The 17,362-nt window shown below is 44.3% G+C and overlaps 1 protein-coding gene across 1 annotated transcript; it reads right to left on the bottom strand.

Moving 5' to 3' along the window:
• Positions 1-1,534: 1,534 nt before the first annotated feature.
• On the bottom strand, positions 1,535-16,619 carry snrnp27 (small nuclear ribonucleoprotein U4/U6.U5 subunit 27). Its single transcript, XM_033013700.1, has 6 exons — positions 16,447-16,619; positions 12,736-12,859; positions 12,160-12,239; positions 8,721-8,800; positions 4,874-4,938; positions 1,535-2,374 (listed from the first exon to the last, which is right to left on the bottom strand). The coding sequence occupies exons 1-6, from the start codon at positions 16,478-16,480 to the stop codon at positions 2,320-2,322; spliced, it is 438 nt and encodes a 145-aa protein (XP_032869591.1). The 5' UTR covers positions 16,481-16,619; the 3' UTR covers positions 1,535-2,319.
• Positions 16,620-17,362: the final 743 nt, after the last annotated feature.

Here is a 17,362-nt window from a genome sequence, read left to right on the forward strand (position 1 = left end):
GGCAAAGGAGGCATGTCCATCTAGTATATACTCCTCTGCAGCTGGTCACACTCCCTTATCCTCTTTCTGCAGCTCTACTAATTACTTGTCAGCTCCCTTTGGAATACTACAATCTACCTCCACAACCGATCCTGGCAGTGCATTCAAGTCCTTAACCACTCGCTGTGTAAAATAATTTCCTTTGTATTGCTTTTGTCAATCACCTTCAATTTGTACTCAACGTTTGAACGCCTCTGACAAAGGGGAAGGAATCGCTCTGTGGTTGCCCATAATTGTCATCGTTTTAAACAATCCTCTTGAATCGATTCCCTCACAATCTTCCCTGTAACAAGAGCACAACGCCAGCTTCCCCATTCCGTCCATAGTCACTCATCGCTGAAACAATTTTGATAAATCTCCTCTACAAACTCTGGAAAGGCTTTGGAACTTCTCCAAATTATGAGTAGAGTTCCAGTTGTGGTTGAACCCAGTATTTTATACACAACCCAAATGACTTTCTTGCTCTTGGACTCTGTGAAGCCCAGGACCCTGCAACAAATTTGTTATCACTTGCTTATTATGCCTAGCCACCATCTAGAATTATGCACACATATCCACAGTTAGCTTCCTTTGAGAATATGCTTTTGTTTACACTGCTTTTTCTCATTCTTCCAACTTCAATGTATCGTTAAATTTAATCTGCCATCTATCGGCACAATCCATTCCCCTGCCTTTTATTTTTTACTATTAATGTCATGATATTCTCATGATCAAAAGCAATTGTTTATGCAATAAAGGGGATGAGGGCAGTCACACAAGAGTGAGGAACGTATAGGGTTGTGAATGGCTGTTTCAAAAGTCAGCCTAGAAACATACCATTCAGAAGACCACTCAGTAATATTGTAATTGTAACTTCAGCTCTGCATTCCCATCTAGCCACAGTAACCGTACAACACCAGCTCTAACATCTCAGCCCGCCCCCAAACACAAGAGGCCAAATGCCCTTTGTCTATCCTGCAAGTATCTGATTTGTACTGAAACAACTGCTGATAAGAAGTTTTTAAGAAGGAACTGCGGATGCTGGAAAATAGAAGGTAGACAAAAATGCTGGAGAAACTCAGTGGGTGAGGCAGCATCTATGGAGCGAAGGAAATAGGCAACCCATCAACAAATAGTCACCTATTTCCTTCGCTCCATAGATGCTGCCTCACCCGCTGAGTTTCTCCAGCATTTTTGTCTACCGCTGATAAGAAGTTTGTTCGGTTGTCTCTCATTCAAGCTATGAGCATTTCACATTTTCAGCAGCAGAGGCTAGCAATTCATAACAGATTCCCTGTTTGAGACAGGCTTCTCCTGTGAAAAGAAGTCCAGAGACTGTGAGGATAGGTTGAAACCTTTTAAACTACTGTTTATAGTGTCCAAGATCGAATGGTAGGAAAGTTGCTGAGGATTCTGAGGGACAGAATTTATATTCACCAGGAAAAACAGGGAAACTAATGAATGGTAAATACCTCAAAAATTGAATTGCACCAACATCTACACACAACACACCTTAGTGCAAGCACTGAATTTTATTTAGTTATCAAAGCTATTGGTTTCTATTTTAGTTGTGCTTTGCTTGATACCATCATCTACTATGTCACAAATAGGGATTTTTGATAAGTAAAACGTGGAATACATACATACATAATGGGTCACTGAGATGTCAAAAATGTGTCAGTTAAACTGAAGGCTATGTCTGGCATCTGTATTTGTAACAAACCCCTGTACATTTAACTCAATTTGCAAGATGCTCGTTATTGATACAAACCAAAGAAATAGTCGGCAAAAGGAATCTTTTATCCGGTAATGCAGAAGTGGAACGCAGTTAGCAGTAGATATTAATGTGACGATACCTACAAACCCATTAGTCAATGTTCTACGTGTTCACAATTTACATTTGTTTAGTCTAAATTGGATGTTCACTAATAATAACGAAAATATTCTGAACAAGATTATTTTTGTTTTAAGGTGGAAGCTTTCATAACTTCAATATTATAATAATAAAAAACATGATGTCGAAAATCTGAAATAAAAAGTACAGTTCAAGGACAAACAGATCAATGCTGAAGTTGTAGACTATAAATGAACAGTTCTGATTTCTATAGATAATGAATTTGGAGAGAATCTTGTCAAAATTGAACTGACGTGTGAAAACCGTGCCTACAACTAGTGCTTTACACTGATGTGCAAAAAAAAATTATGCTTAGGAATTATAGCATAAGATGAAGGATAACTGCTGTTGTGACTACTGTGTTGATAACTTCACGTCATCATCAGGCAGTCCAGGCCGAAAATAGGTTATGCAATGAAATCCAGAGGTCTGTTAAATCCACCCTTTCTGTTCATGTACTGTCTGTGTGAGAAAGAAAAGTAATTTATTAAAAGTGACTATTGCAAACAAATTCTAATGGAAATTACTCTATTTGAAATAACAGTGGCAATTTGTATTTACATGCATTATAATAATGATATTATAGTATTTCAAATTGTTAAGTTTGTTATGTATCTGGACCTCATGTCTGGAGATGTTCCGTGATGCTTTCTTTGCAAAAGATCACTTCCAGCTGAATAAAAAGGTTTTAATGAACACATTTGCTTGCACAATGTCATGGTTAATTAATAATACTCAATAGTGACTAAGATAGGAAACAAATATAGGGTCTCAGAGACACGTTAACCTCTGACATGACATCAATACCACGAGGACAACTTTTCTAATTTACACAATGAAGGTTTCCACTGGAGCTTGTTTACCACTGGCCACTACATAAGATGCGCCAGTAGCTCAAAGTAGTTGAGGGATCTAGTTAGTGAAGACATTCCCTCTTGCGGGAAAATCTAGAACTAGATGGCACTATTCCAAAATAAGGATGTCTATTGTAGCTTATTCACAGCGAGAAGAAATTCTTAATTCTTTAAAGCTATAATGACTTTTTATGCAGTTTAGAATGTACTTTCTAAATTGTGCCGTAAAGAAATGAAGAGCATTTAATTAGGAATCAGGAGCAGGATAAGCCATTTGACCTCTTGATTCTTTACCACCATTCATGACCATAGTGGCTCATCTGATTGCAAGTTCAACTCAGCAATATTTGAATCGTATATTACTCACAATAAATTTGACATAATAAATTTCCTATATGTAACAATATTAGAAATAAGCTCTCTATGGTGTCCAAGATAATCTGCAGCATGACTCATATTCTGATAGCCCTAAGCCATTCCATCGTCTACAAAGCACCAGTAAGCAGTGTGATATAATACTCTCCACTTGTCTGCACAATGCAAGGTTGATGTCATTAAGGTGAAAGCATCCAAGTTGGTTGGCATCAACACGTTAATGTCTCTCCCATCAGTGCACAGTGGCTGCAGTGAGTACCATTTACAAAAAAGCACTGTATTTCAGACTATTCTAACAGCACCACCCAAAATCACAACCTTTACCACCAAGACCTCTAAGACATTGGATTGGAAAACTGCAAATGTAATGTAGTTGTTGCAGAATGGAGGGTGACAGAAAGGAGGAATTAAAGGCAATATCTGTCACTTGAAAAATGCTAGAATCATTTAAGCGAGACATTTGGAAAATTGTTAGTCAAACGGGTTAATGCGCTTTTATAAAAATAAATTATATTTGACCAATTTAGGTTCTTGAGGATACAGCAGAAAGGGTGGGTACAGGGTAACCAAAAGTTGCAGCTGCAGTTACTCGGAATGCAGAAACTGCAGATGTTGATTTACAAAAAAGACAAAGTGCTGGAGTAACAGACTGACTGTCCCCCTGATTAAATGTTTTCTCCGTATCCTTCATTGTCATCCTCTCCTAGCTAACAATGATCTATTCTACAATTTCCTTGGTCTACATTTTCCTTGTCACACCTTACACTTCCTTACCTCTGTGTCTCCCTCTCCCCTGACTCAGTCTGCAGAAGGGTCTCGACCTGAAACGTCACCCATTCCTTCTATCCTGAGATGCTGCCTGTCCCACTGAGTTACTCCAGCATTCTGTGTCTATCTTTGCTGGAGTAACTCCGCAGGTCAGGCAGCATCTCTGGACCACATGGATAGAAGAACATTAAGGTGATTTTGGTCTAAAGGTCCCAAACAGAAATGTCACCTATCTCCATAGGTGCTGTCTGCAGCTACTTATCCTGGATACTCTGACAGCATTACAAATTCCAAGAACCACCACCAAGGACATGTGCAGCGGGACCATTGTGAATACCACTGGCTGCAGAATCCCCTCCAAGTTGCAAACCCTCATCACTTGGAATGATATGCTGTTACGTAATCATCAGAAATTGGAAATCATCATTTATTATATTGTTTACAGAGTACTATGTTTAAATATTCTGTTGTGCAGCCACAAGTAAGAATCTAATTGTTCTGTCTAGGACCTATGTAACAAATGAAATACGTAGGAAGAAACTGCAGATGCTGGTTTAAACCGAAGATAGACACAAGATGCTGGCTGGTTTAAACCGAAGATAGACACAAAATGCTGCCTGGTTTAAATCGAAGATAGACACAAAATGCTGGCTGGTTTAAGCCAAAGATTTTGTGTCTATCTCTGACAATAAAATACTCTTGACTCTCTTGTATGTTCTCCCTGTCATTGTGCGGGCTTCCTCCGAGTGCTCCTGTTTCCTCCCACATCCCAAAAACATGCAAGTCTGCAGTTTAATTGTCCTCTGTAAAAATTGCCCCTCGTGTGTAAGGAGTGGATGAGAAACTGGGGTAACGCAGAACTAGTGTGTGAAGGGATGATCGATGGTCGGCATGGACTCAGTGGGATGAAGGGCCCATTTCCATGCTGTATCTCTAACTTAAATTAAAGGTTCTGCATACTCACCGATATTTCCTTTTCTGCTGTACGTTAACAGCATAAGCATTAACAGAACCATCCATTTTCTTTCCCTGCAAAACAAAATTCAGAATACAAATCAGACGAGGCTTGCAAACATTGATTGTAAATAGAATGCATTACACTGAGCAAGATCCAACAGATTCAATTCCAACTCAACCTGTTCCAAAATAGCATCTCACGGTAATTGGAAATCATACGGCTGCAGATGCTAGAAATCTGATGAATGTTCTTTGACTTGAAACATTCTCATTCCACAGATGCTGCCTTACCTGCTGAGTCTTTCCAGCATTTCCAGTTTGTACTTTAGTGTTTTGCTGTCACGGACCACTGGAGCAGTACAGCTGGTTTGAAGAAAGGAAAAATGAACAATAGTGTGCAGCCTTATTACTATGTAAGAAAAGGAGATTTTTTGTGGAGATTGGATTCCATGTCACATGCTTCATTTCGGGGTGTATTGCGCATGTTTACCCGAGCAATACTAGTGACTGCCAGCTGCATGACAAACGGGGAATTCCATTCATAAAAATTGTACGTTACATAATGGTAGATATATGGTGCCTGCAGACAAGGACCGAATGTCCTACTCCTGCACCTATTTTCAATGTTTCTAAACATGCTATTGTATCATTAATTTTGCTAACCAGTCTTTTATTTCATCTGCACCAGCAACATAAATACTAGTCACAAGGGCATCAGAAGCTTGGTATCTTGCAATGACTCCTCTCCTAACATCCTAATGCCTTACCTCTTTCAAAAGGCACCAAGTCAACACTCAAGAAGTTTCATGCCATCCAAGACAAAGCAACCTGCTTGTTTAGAAGCCCATACATCATTCTAAACATGTATTTCCTCCACCATTCAATGCACTCAGAGAGCAGTGTGTAGTCTACTCAAGTTGACCTGTGAAACAGTACTTCTAAAACCCACAATCTCTTCCACCAACTAAACGGGTGGCAGAGCAATGGAAACATCACCACCCGAAGATTCCATTACTAGTCACACACTACCCCGACTTGGAAATATATCACAACGCATTGTCACTGGGTTTAATTTCCAGAATTTCCAACCTGACAGCTTGGGGGAACAACTTCACCAGAAGGACCACCACATTTTCATGGCCAATAAATGTTGGAATGCCAGCAATGTCTGCACCCAGAAAAATGAATAAATGAGAAAGCAAATAATTCTTTCCTGGCTTCTTCTGTACCTCTGAAAATGTTTTAGTTGCTGCCTAAGCAGTATTATTCGAAAATCCCTTAATCAAAATCCCTTAAAACATTTCCTCTGTTCCAATCAAAGCAACTAACTTGTCTTCCCTCGTATCAGATTGCATCCAAGTGAATCAGTACAAACCTCCATGCTGTAAATTCCTACTTTATAGTGTAAACCTACTACTCAAATAGGTCTGAACACAACAGCATTATGTATTTACGTTTAATTTATTAGAAAACTATCCTGTTCCGGTCCACATATATTTAGATTAAGCCCACCGTTGGTCACTGAACATTGCCAATTTATTAATCACATAATCCTCTAATCTTGATGCAGTATTCCTGACCAAGAAGACTACCATGATAGAGCTAAAGTATGACACAGAGCAGAGAATCAGAAAAGAAACAAAGGAAAATCTTGACACAATTAGTTTACATAACTAAAATCATCTACTGTTGGACAATACATAGAGGATTGGAGAATGGCAATATAGAAATATGGGACAATAAACACAAAAGGTTTGTCACTAGCACATATTGGTATTATCAACATGTACAAACCAGCATGTATATATTAATCGTTCAGGAAATGTAGGTAAAGTCATATTCATGCAGGTCAATAGGAAGGCAAATTGTGCTTATTTCTAGAGGAATGGACTACAAACAGACAGTTTTACACAGAGCTTTGGTGAAGACATATGGTGTACAGTTTAGAGTTGTGTTTTTGTAACCAACACTATAACTGTCTCGGGAGTTGGTCCACGTGGATCTGTGCTGGAATGATTCCTGTGGTGTGGGAGCTGTGCCATTAGAACACACTGAGAAAGGTGGGGCCTCGACTCACTGGGTTTTTGAGCAATGAGCTATTCATGTGCAATTTAACATTTTGAAAGGATAAGATGCTACTTCCTCAGGCTGGAAAACCACGAGAAAAATGGTGCACACTCTCAAGGTAGAGTTTGGTTATTTCATTCAGAGATCAAAATAAGTAATTTTACTTAAAGTGAGTTTTTAGAATTCCCCACCCAAGAAGTTTGTGAACATTCAACAAATTCGAGGGCAAGAATGACAGACTTCTGGACGAACCTAAACGAATCAAGGGATCTAGGGGATCAGGTAGTAAAAAAATCATCAGATTCTTATTACAGCTGGATCATGCTTAAGGGTACCTGATATTAACTTCCATTTCTGAAGTAATTCCATAGTATTCAGATTTTTAATAGGCAAGACAAACGTAGCAATGCAGATCAACATTCACTCAGCATCCGTTGAACAAATAATCATAATCTACACATATATAATGAGGCACCAATACGATTACAAGATATCCTACATCTCATCTCACAATGTCCAAAGATCCACAATTTTAGTAGGATTCAGTGAAAAGCGATTGGAAGTACCGACTCTAAGGAATGAACATACATTTGTCTAGTTACTGTCACATTCTCAATGGTGTCTTAAAGTGCTTTTACTGTGAATACGTAGTTTGGAATGCAATCGTTGTTGGAAAATCTCTACAGCTAAACATAATTATTAAGCTCAAATTTTAGTATGCAGCAGCATTCAAATCAAATTAATTTACCAGTTCAATTGTTAAACCTCTGGAAGGCCAACATTTTTTTATTAGCCACATTAAACCATAAAATCCATGGCAAACAAAACAAAATCAACCAAATGGAAATTACTTTCATGAAGCACCATTTATTTTGGCATGTTCTGAAGTGTTAAATATAAATACTATTAACAGAAGAGGGTTCAGAACATCATGTCTTCACTGTGGTTCAACACTATCCTGTAGTGGCTTAAAAATGTACACACATCATTAATTTGCTAACTGTACTGCAATTGGTTGGGTATTTTAACTGGATCAAGCTGCATGCTAGCTGGAGCCTCCATAATCACTGCTTATCTGAACCCAGCTAGCCAGAATGTTCTGATTCCATGCCTGTGCAGTGCACCACAACAGACAAAGCAAAGAGATGTGCGGTGGCTCTTCTGTGTCCTGAAGTGTAGGCAATTTCATATACAGCCCATTCATTTGACTTCAATTCTACAAGTTTCAATTATGGCGAGTTGTCTCTTACAGCAAGTATTTATCAAACTCCACAAGTCAATATAAATAAGATCCATCAACATTCCCCACTATTATATCGTTGCTCAGGAACACTGTACCCATTAATGTCCTGATAATAGGCATTGTGTTGAATTTGTTCCTCTTACTTTTCATAATATGGATACTTTGCCAATTTGAAGGGATGTTTTTCCAACTGAGAGAACTGCACAACCAGGAACTGTAATGTTGTCACCACCTTCCTGCCAAACCCTGCAGTGGAAGTCAAATGCTCCTGGTTCTGTCAGATTAGTTTTTGTTCATTATTGTCATTTTGCTTATGTTAATTTGCCAAGTTCTTGTTCGTGATTCAATATCAGTTTATTTTAAAATAACTGGGAATGTAATTATATTTGTCAATGAAGTGACTTTGCAATGGTAGTGCCTCGTTCATCAAGACCTGATCCAGATGGCATCCAACTACTTCAACTCATTTCCTTTTAAACAGACATAATCCAAGCTAAACATATTTTTGTCCAAAAATGAATTACTTTTAACTATCCGCACTTACCTTTGAAGTATCAAAAGCACCAAATCCCATCACTTTTAACATTTCAATCTCTTCTTCTGTTTTACCCTCCATGTCTGCTTCTAAATATAAACATATAGTTGTGTAAGTAATTTAAAATTTATCGGTTACATCTAACCAATACATGTATTATTTTGCAAGTGTTAAGGTTATTCTAGAGGACAGATGGACCGGAAATTAACAACCTGAATTAGGATTTCAATGCAAGAAAGGACTTGGCAAAGTAGAGAGAGAGCAACTACTTGGAGAGAAGTCTGTAAGTGAACAGGACTCAAAAATCAACAGCAGCTCCACCACCAATTTTCCGGCAACCAGTGGTCCGGTACCTCCTTTAATCCGGACCAAATTACGAGAGCACACTTGAAATTATGCCAGAAGTCTCCCCAAAATTGTGGTTCTTGGTTCTTCTTGGTTACTTGGTCCTCCAAAATATTCCAACTGGAATTTAAACTGGAGGTGGTGAAGGGAGGGATTAATCCAGAAAGGGTTATTGGGAAGAAAGTGCTAATTTAAATTTAGTTGCATCTGGTTGGGTAACTATAGTTTGGTGGAGATTATTCCATGCTTTAATTGTGCGTGGGAAGAACGAATTGCTGTACACATCTGTCTTTGTAGCTGGGATCACAAATTGGATCGAATGCCCTCGTCTGCTCCTAATTAGTTTGGGGTTGGTGTAGGTCTTGTGATCTATGTCTAGCCGAGTAATAGAATAGAATAGAATATGTTTATTGTCATTGCACAAAACTGAGCAACGAAATTCCATTTGCTTCTCCTCCGTTAAAAGAAATACAACACAACAACCAATACACATATGTACAGTTAATAGTAAAATAATAGATACATTTTTTTAAAAGTTTAAAATAATTTAGCGGTATTCCTCGAAGTTACTTCTTGCTTCCCAGTGTTCACTATTGGAGTTAAGCTCTTTTACCGCACATGGGTAGAAACTATTTTTTAGTCTACGGTGCGAGCCTGCAGAGACCTGAGTCGCCTCCCCGAGGGTAGCAGAGTAAAAAGGTGGTTGGCAGGGTGGGATGTGTCCTTCTTGATATTTATGGCCCTGCGCAAGCATCGGGCCTTGTATATGTCATCCAAGGAGGGCAGGTTAGCGTTTGTAATGCGCTGCGCAGTTTTTATAATTCCCTGCAGCGCCCTCCTCTCAGCCACAGTACAGCTGGCAAACCACACCAGGATTCCATAGGTGAGGATACTTTCCACGGCGCATCGATAGAAGGACAGCAGCAGCGGCTGTGAGACGTTAGCTCTCCGTAGAGACCTCAGGAAATACAGCCGCGGATGAGACTTCTTCAAGAGAGTGACGGTGTTCATTTGCCATTTGAGGTCCTGAGAGATGTTTATTCCCAGGAACCTAAAGTCGTTGACTCTCTCCACCATGTCTCCTTTGATGTATAAGGGAGCAGGTTCCTCTCTCCTCTTCCTCCTGAAGTCAACGACAAGTTCTTTTGTCTTTGTTGGGTTTAGTACCAGGTTGTTTTTGGTACACCAGACGGTCAGTTTTTGGACTTCATCTCTGTAGGCAGACTCGTCATCGTTGTTTATCAGTCCCACCACAGTCGTGTCGTCCGCAAACTTGATGATCCTGTTTGTACTGTGTGTTGGTATACAGTCGTAAGTGTATATTGTATACAATATTGGACTCAGCACACATCCTTGTGGCGCACCTGTGCTAAGCGTCAGGACTGGGGAGTAATTGGACCCCATCCTGACAGTCTGTGGGCGGTCTGTTATAAAGTCCTTAATCCATCCACATGTGTTTGCATTAACACCTAGATCAGACAGTTTGTCCACCATTCTGCTGGGGATGATAGTATTAAAAGCAGAACTAAAATCAGTTGATCTTAAACTCATTAGGACTTCCGCGGCCGAACACTTGGTTGAATATGTTCAAGAAGGAACTGCAGATGCTGGAAGATCGAAGGTACACAAAAATGCTGGAGAAACTCAGCGGGTGCAGCAGCATCTATGGAGCGATGGAAATAGGCGACGTTTCGGGCCGAAACCCTTCTTCAGACTGATGGGGGGTGGGGGGGAGAAGGAAGGAAAAAGGGAGGAGGAGGAGCCCGAGGGCGGGGGGATGGGAGGAGACAGCTCGAGGGTGAAGGAAGGGGAGGAGACAGCAAGGGCTAGCAAAACTGGGAGAATTCAACGTTCATGCCATCCGGACGCAAGCAACCCAGGCGGAATATGAGGTGCTGTTCCTCCAATTTCCGGTGTTGCTCACTCTGGCAATTGGTTGAATATGCTCCATGTGGCCGGGGCTCTGGAATTCCGGGCCAGCCAGAGCCAGCAGGTCCGTTTCATAGCCGACTTCTGAGGCAGTCTTTGCGGGCCAGTATCTCAGCACCCATCCTGGTGGCCTAGGTACCATTCCAGTACCATTCGACTCCTCTCAGAGGCTGGTGTCGGATGGCGTGCATGTCCGCCCTACTGCATTTTCAGCAGATTCGGCAAATCTCGGGTCGGCAGGGGCATCCCGGTAGTCTGGCCAGGAAAGCAGTGCCTCGGCCCCGTGGGCGCCCAAAGCATTCTCTAGTCAGTTATCCATTACTATTAAAGACCAGGTGTTTCCATTTTACCAACTTAATACAGGTCAGCTACTCTGCAGTTTTGTTTCTCACCTGTTTCTCAACATTTCTATCTTCTGTTAAAAATCATTGGTCTCTTGCTGGGGGGTGGGGGGAAATTCCATTGGTCATGGTAATTTTTCAGCATCTCATTAAGATGGTCATGATAGAAAGGCTTAACCTTATCATTAAGCCTAGATGCCAAAACGCAATCCATTCCTATCCTCACCCAACATCCTCACCTGCACCCCGAGAGGCTTCAATTACATCAGCACAGACAAGAACCTTCCCACTCATTGTGACTAAAAGACAGGACCTCGGCACTTTCATTAAAAGTCTTGCTAATAATTGTAAAGTTTGTATTTTCACCTTTGGAAAGAGATTACAGGCAAAATTCAATGGGTTTTTAGTCCACCAATCACTTTAAAATGAAAACTCTCTTTCTGAAAACACTCAAGTCTGCCTGGAGCAAAACCCTCAATCTGAAACATTAACTATTTTACTCTCCACTGCACTGCCAACTAGGTGAATATCTCCAAAATTATTATTATTTAATAGTTTGTTTTCCTCGCATAAGCGGTGATTGGTATTAGCAGTACAAGAGTTCCCAAAGTTCCAACATCACTGTCGATGCTTTCAATTAAAAAAAAACCTATCTCCCAGTTCCTTTTCCAGAATATTCAATTTGCTCGCAAAAAGAATCTGCAGTTTGTTCATCACTGCTTGGGCTAATCAATTGGAATGAGTAAATCTCTAACTGTTCAAGACACAATTTAATTGCAGATTGTACCTGGGCTGATGAAGCAGAGATGATCAGGGGCTGACCTATCACTTACCTGAGATCTCATGTTCTTTCACCTCCTCATCTTTCGGTCTTGAAGGAGATGTTGAACTTGACCTTGGTCGCCGTGGAGACCTTGGTCGTCCCATCAGAAAGCAGAAAAATATAATTACTCAGCGATTTACACATATGCTGTAACAATGTTGTATATGGGTTGTATATATGACTAAGATACTGTATAGTATATGAGGGTTTTTTCTTTTTTTCTCTCTTTTTTGTATGGCTTTATAAATATTTGATTAGTGTATAAATGTAAATAATTTGGTGTACATATAGCTGCTAAATTTGTATAAGATAATTATAAGCAGTTGAATAAGGGGTGGGAATTAATAAGCTTTGGCTTCTTCCTGCTCCTTTTCGGACACATACCATTTCATTTATTTATAGATATTGTTTATGACACTTTATAAATATTCTTGTTTTGTTTTTTGTATGCTGTTTCACACTTGCTTTTTATTCTTTTATTCTGTTCGAAATAAAGAATTAAATTTTTTTTTTAAATAAAATTTTTTTCGAATCTTTTCCAAAAAACATAAAATGTAATAAATGTCGTATCAAGTTCAAAACAGACCTTGATCGTCTTCTGTGAGGTGATCTAGAACGACTCCTCCTGCGCTCTCTCTCTCGTGACCTGGATCGCTCACGCCTCCTGGCTCTTTCTCTTTCTCTGGATGTCGATCTTGACCGACGGCGCTCTGCATTCAGAGATAAAAAATGATATATATCCATAAATATTACCAAACTAAAATGCTAACTGAATAAAATGGTGGATTCCCTTGCCTTAATGATGCCTACATAACCAAATAGAAAGTTGGTAAAAATCAGTGAACAAGTCGGCCGGACTCCATTATAAGCCAGAATCAACGAGGTCAATGGCATAAACCTAGCAGTAACTTGTTGATAAATTGTGGAGCAGATGGAAGATGTTAAATAAAAATGCCTTAAGGGGGTCGTGCTGACTTCACAATGTGTTCCCAAACCACACATACAAACTGCTTCACCACTACTGTGCAGTAATCACACTCTAAATAGTATGCCACTTATTCAACTGGATCTTCAACAAATTTCTGTTGTATTTGCTTATTTGTTTCAATGAATGCCTGGATGTTGCCTGGAAAGGAGGGCTACAGTTATAAGGAGATTGAGTTTATTATCACTGGAACATAGCAGGCTGAAGAGTGACCTTATGGAGGTTTATTAAATTATGAGGGGCTCTTATGAGCTACTGTGTAGGAAGAAACTGCAGATGCTAGTTTAAACCGAAGATGCTAGTTTAAACAGAAGATAGACACAAAACTCAGCGGGACAGGCAGCAATCCTGGAGAGAAGGAATGGGTGACGTTTCGGGTCGAGACCCTTCTTCAGACGGCTGAAGAAGGGTCTGGACCCAAAACTTCAACCATTCCTAGATGCTGCCTGTCCCGCTGATTTACTTCTGTATTTCGTGTCTATCCTATGAGCTCCTAGCAGGGGAGCTTAAAACTGGAGAGTATGAGTTTAAGGAGAGAAATTTAACAGATGTGAAAGATGTTTATTATCACTTATATTGCACGATCTGCCAGAGGAGTTGTGGGGGCAAATACAATTACAACATTTAAAAGGCTTTTAGACAGCTACTTGGATAGGAAAGCTGTAGAGGGATACGGGCCAATGCTGTTCCATGGGATTTTGGGAGTAGATAAGGCATCACAGTGCACGTGTCTGAGCTATTCTGTCTCTAGAAGTACGAGGGGCAATCTTTATTGTTCAATTTCAAGTGAGTTTATTGTCATGTGTCCCTGATAGGACAATGAAATTCTTGCTTTGCTTCAGCACACAGAACATAGTAGGCATTTACTACAAAACAGATCAGTGTGTCCATATACCATAATATAAATATATACACACATGAATAAACTGATAAAGTGCAAATAACAAATAATGGGTTATTAATAATCAGAGTTTTGTCCGAGCCAGGTTTAATAGCCTGATGGCTGTGGGGAAGTAGCTATTCCTGAACCTGGTTGTTGCAGTCTTCAGGTTGTTGCATACATAATTCTTAGAGGTTTAGAAATGAAATGTTTCCTCTTGTGGGAGAATCCAGCACCAGAGGGCACTGTCTCAGATAAAGAGATGGCCATTTAAGAGAAAAACTAGTAAGACTTTCTCTCCTCCCTAAGAGTTTTCGAACTCCTTGCGGTGACTGTAGAGACCTTGCGTATATTTAAGACTGAGATTGATAATCAGCAAGAGAATCAAGAATTACGGAGAAGGGCAGGAAAGTCAGCTTGAGGATTGTTACCAACTGCAATCCTGCTGAATGGCAGAGCAGGCTCAGGTGGCTGCTTGGTCTGTTCTTGTTCATACTTCTTACGGTCTTGGGAAAAGGGTAGAGGTGAAAAGACAAAAAGTAGGTGTGAATTGTGAAGCCAGAGGAAGGAAAAGGGCAAAGGGTACAGAAGGTGACAAGGGGAAATGGGTACAAATCCAGAAGAGGGGTTGTTAATTACCAAAAATTGGAGAATTCAATGTTGATACCGTTAGGCTGTAATCTACCCAAGTGGAATAAGCGAGTTCGGTATTCCGACTGCTTCCGCATGCCCAGGTCAAAGGTCACTATGCATAAACTGTTGGAAAGCAGTGAAAGTGATAATAGACAATAGGTGCAGGAGTAGGCCATTCAGCCCTTCGAGCCAGCACCGCAATGTGATCATGGCTGATCATCCCCAATCAGTACCCCGTTCCTGCCTTCTCCCCATATCCCCTGACTCCGCTATTTTTAAGAGCCCTATCTAGCTCTCTCTTGAAAGCATCCAGAGAACCGGCCTCCACCACCCACTGAGGCAGAGAATGCCACATACCTTCATTTCTGTGGGAGAGAGGGGGGGGCAGAAGGAGAGAGGGGGGCAGGGGGGAGAGAAGGGGGCAGGAGGAGAGAGGGGGGCAGGAGGAGAGAGGGGGGGCAGGGGGAGAGAGGGGGGGGCAGGGGGAGAGAGGGGGGCAGGGGTAGAGAGAGGGGGGCAGGGGGGAGAGAGGGGGCAGGGGGAGAGAGGGGGGGCAGGGGGAGAGAGGGGGGCAGGGGTAGAGAGAGGGGGGCAGGGAAGAGAGAGGGGGGGCAGGGGGAGAGAGGGGGGGCAGGGGGAGAGAGGGGGGCAGGGAGAGAGGGGGGCAGGGGGGAGAGAGGAGGGGCAGGGGGGAGAGAGGAGGGGCAGGGGGGGAGAGGGGGGGGCAGGGGGAGAGAGGGGGCAGGGGGAGAGGGGGCCAGGGGGAGAGAGGGGGGCAGGGGCAGAGAGAGGGGGGCAGGGAAGAGAGGGGGCAGGGGGGAGAGAGGAGGGGCAGGGGGAGAGGGGGGCAGGGAAGAGAGGGGGGCAGGGAAGAGAGGGGGCAGGGAAGAGAGGGGGCAGGGAGAGGGGGGCAGGGGGGAGAGAGGGGGCAGGGGTAGAGAGGGGGGAAGGGGGGAGAGAGGAGGGGCAGGGGGAGAGGGGGCAGGGGGAGAGAGGGGGGCAGGGGGAGAGAGGGGGGCAGGGAAGAGAGGGGGCAGGGAAGAGAGGGGGCAGGGAGAGGGGGGCAGGGGGAGAGAGGGGGGCAGGGGTAGAGAGGGGGGAAGGGGGGAGAGAGGAGGGGCAGGGGGAGAGGGGGCAGGGGGAGAGAGAGGGGGCAGGGGGAGAGAGGGGGAGCAGGGGGAGGAAAGGGGAAGAGGGAGAGAGGGGGGCAGGGGGAGAGAGGGGGGGCAGGGGGAGTGATAGGGGGGGCAGGGGGGAGAGAGGGGTGCAGGGGGAGAGAGGGGGGCAGGGGGAGAGAGGGGGCAGGGGGAGAGAGGGGGGGTGATAGGGGGGGCAGGGGGGAGAGGGGGGGCAGGGGGGAGAGGGGGGGCAGGGGGGAGAGGGGGGGGCAGGGGGAGAGGGGGGGGTGATAGGGGGGCAGGGGGGAGAGGGGGGGCAGGGGGAGAGGGGGGGCAGGGGGAGAGGGGGGGTGATAGGGGGGGCAGGGGGAGAGGGGGGGCAGGGGGAGAGGGGGGGTGATAGGGGGGGCAGGGGAGATAGGAATACGGGGGATAGAAACATAGACAATAGGTGCAGGAGTAGGCCACTCGGCCCTTCGAGCCAGCACCGCCATTCACTGTAATCATCTAACTCTGTGTGTGAATGGGCCGTGGAGACCGGGAGCGGGAAGCCCGGGTCGTTGCCGCGTGTGAATGAATGAATGGCCGCGGCCATGAGCGGGAGGGGGGGGGGAGGCTATGGGGACCGGGCGGTGGGCGACGCTCCCTCCCCCTCCCCCCGGCCGGCAAGGCCGCACTTACCCCTCCGCGGGGACCGGCTCCGACTCCGCCCCATGGCCGCCCCGAACCGGCGTCAGAAACTTCCAGAAGCACGGGCAGGCGGGTGGGCCCACCGTGATCAACGGCCCACAGCGGCCGGCAGCGCCCCCAGCGGCCGGCAGCGCCCCACAGCGGCCGGAGGACCACAGCGTCCCCCCCTACCCCCACCAGCGGCCGGAGGACCACAGCGCCCCCAGCGGGCGGAGGACCACAGCGCGCCCCACCCCCCCTGCGGCCGGAGGACCACAGCGCCCCCAGCGGGCGGAGGACCACAGCGCGCCCCCCCTGCGGCCGGAGGACCACAGCGCCCCCAGCGGCCGGAGGACCACAGCGGCCCCCCACCACCAAAGATCATAGATCTTTGCCCACCACTAGCGGCCGGAGGACCACAGCGGCCCCCAGCGACCGGAGGACCACAGCGCCCCCAGCGGCCGGAAGACCACGCTGAGGACCCAGCCAGGCCAGGTGATGCCAGGTGAGGTGTGAAGCAGGGTCTCACCCAGATTCAGATTCAGATTCAATTTTAATTGTCATTGTACAGTACAGAGACAGGGGGGGGGGGGGTGATTGGCAGTCACCGAGGTACGTTGTTGAGTAGAGTGACAGCCGCCGGGAAGATGCTGCTGCCTGTCCCACTGAGTTACTGCAGCTCTTTGTGTCTATAAACCAGCATCTGCCGTCCCTTGTTCCCAGTGAGGCGCCTCCTGTCGCTGACCGTGAGGCTGCGGCCGGTTCTACTGGGCCCTTGTCCAGCATCCACCGCCATCACTTCCATTGTCCGGGCAGGGGCTGGGCTCGGCGGCATTCCCTCTCTGGGTGGGATCTGGACAGAGTCTAATGGTTAATAAACATTGGTCCATTTCACCAGAGGGGTGGAATAGAGAGTGGAGCAAGTATT

The sequence above is a fragment of the Amblyraja radiata genome, chromosome 39, assembly GCF_010909765.2.
Source record: "Amblyraja radiata isolate CabotCenter1 chromosome 39, sAmbRad1.1.pri, whole genome shotgun sequence".
Classification (NCBI taxonomy): Eukaryota; Metazoa; Chordata; class Chondrichthyes; order Rajiformes; family Rajidae; genus Amblyraja; species Amblyraja radiata.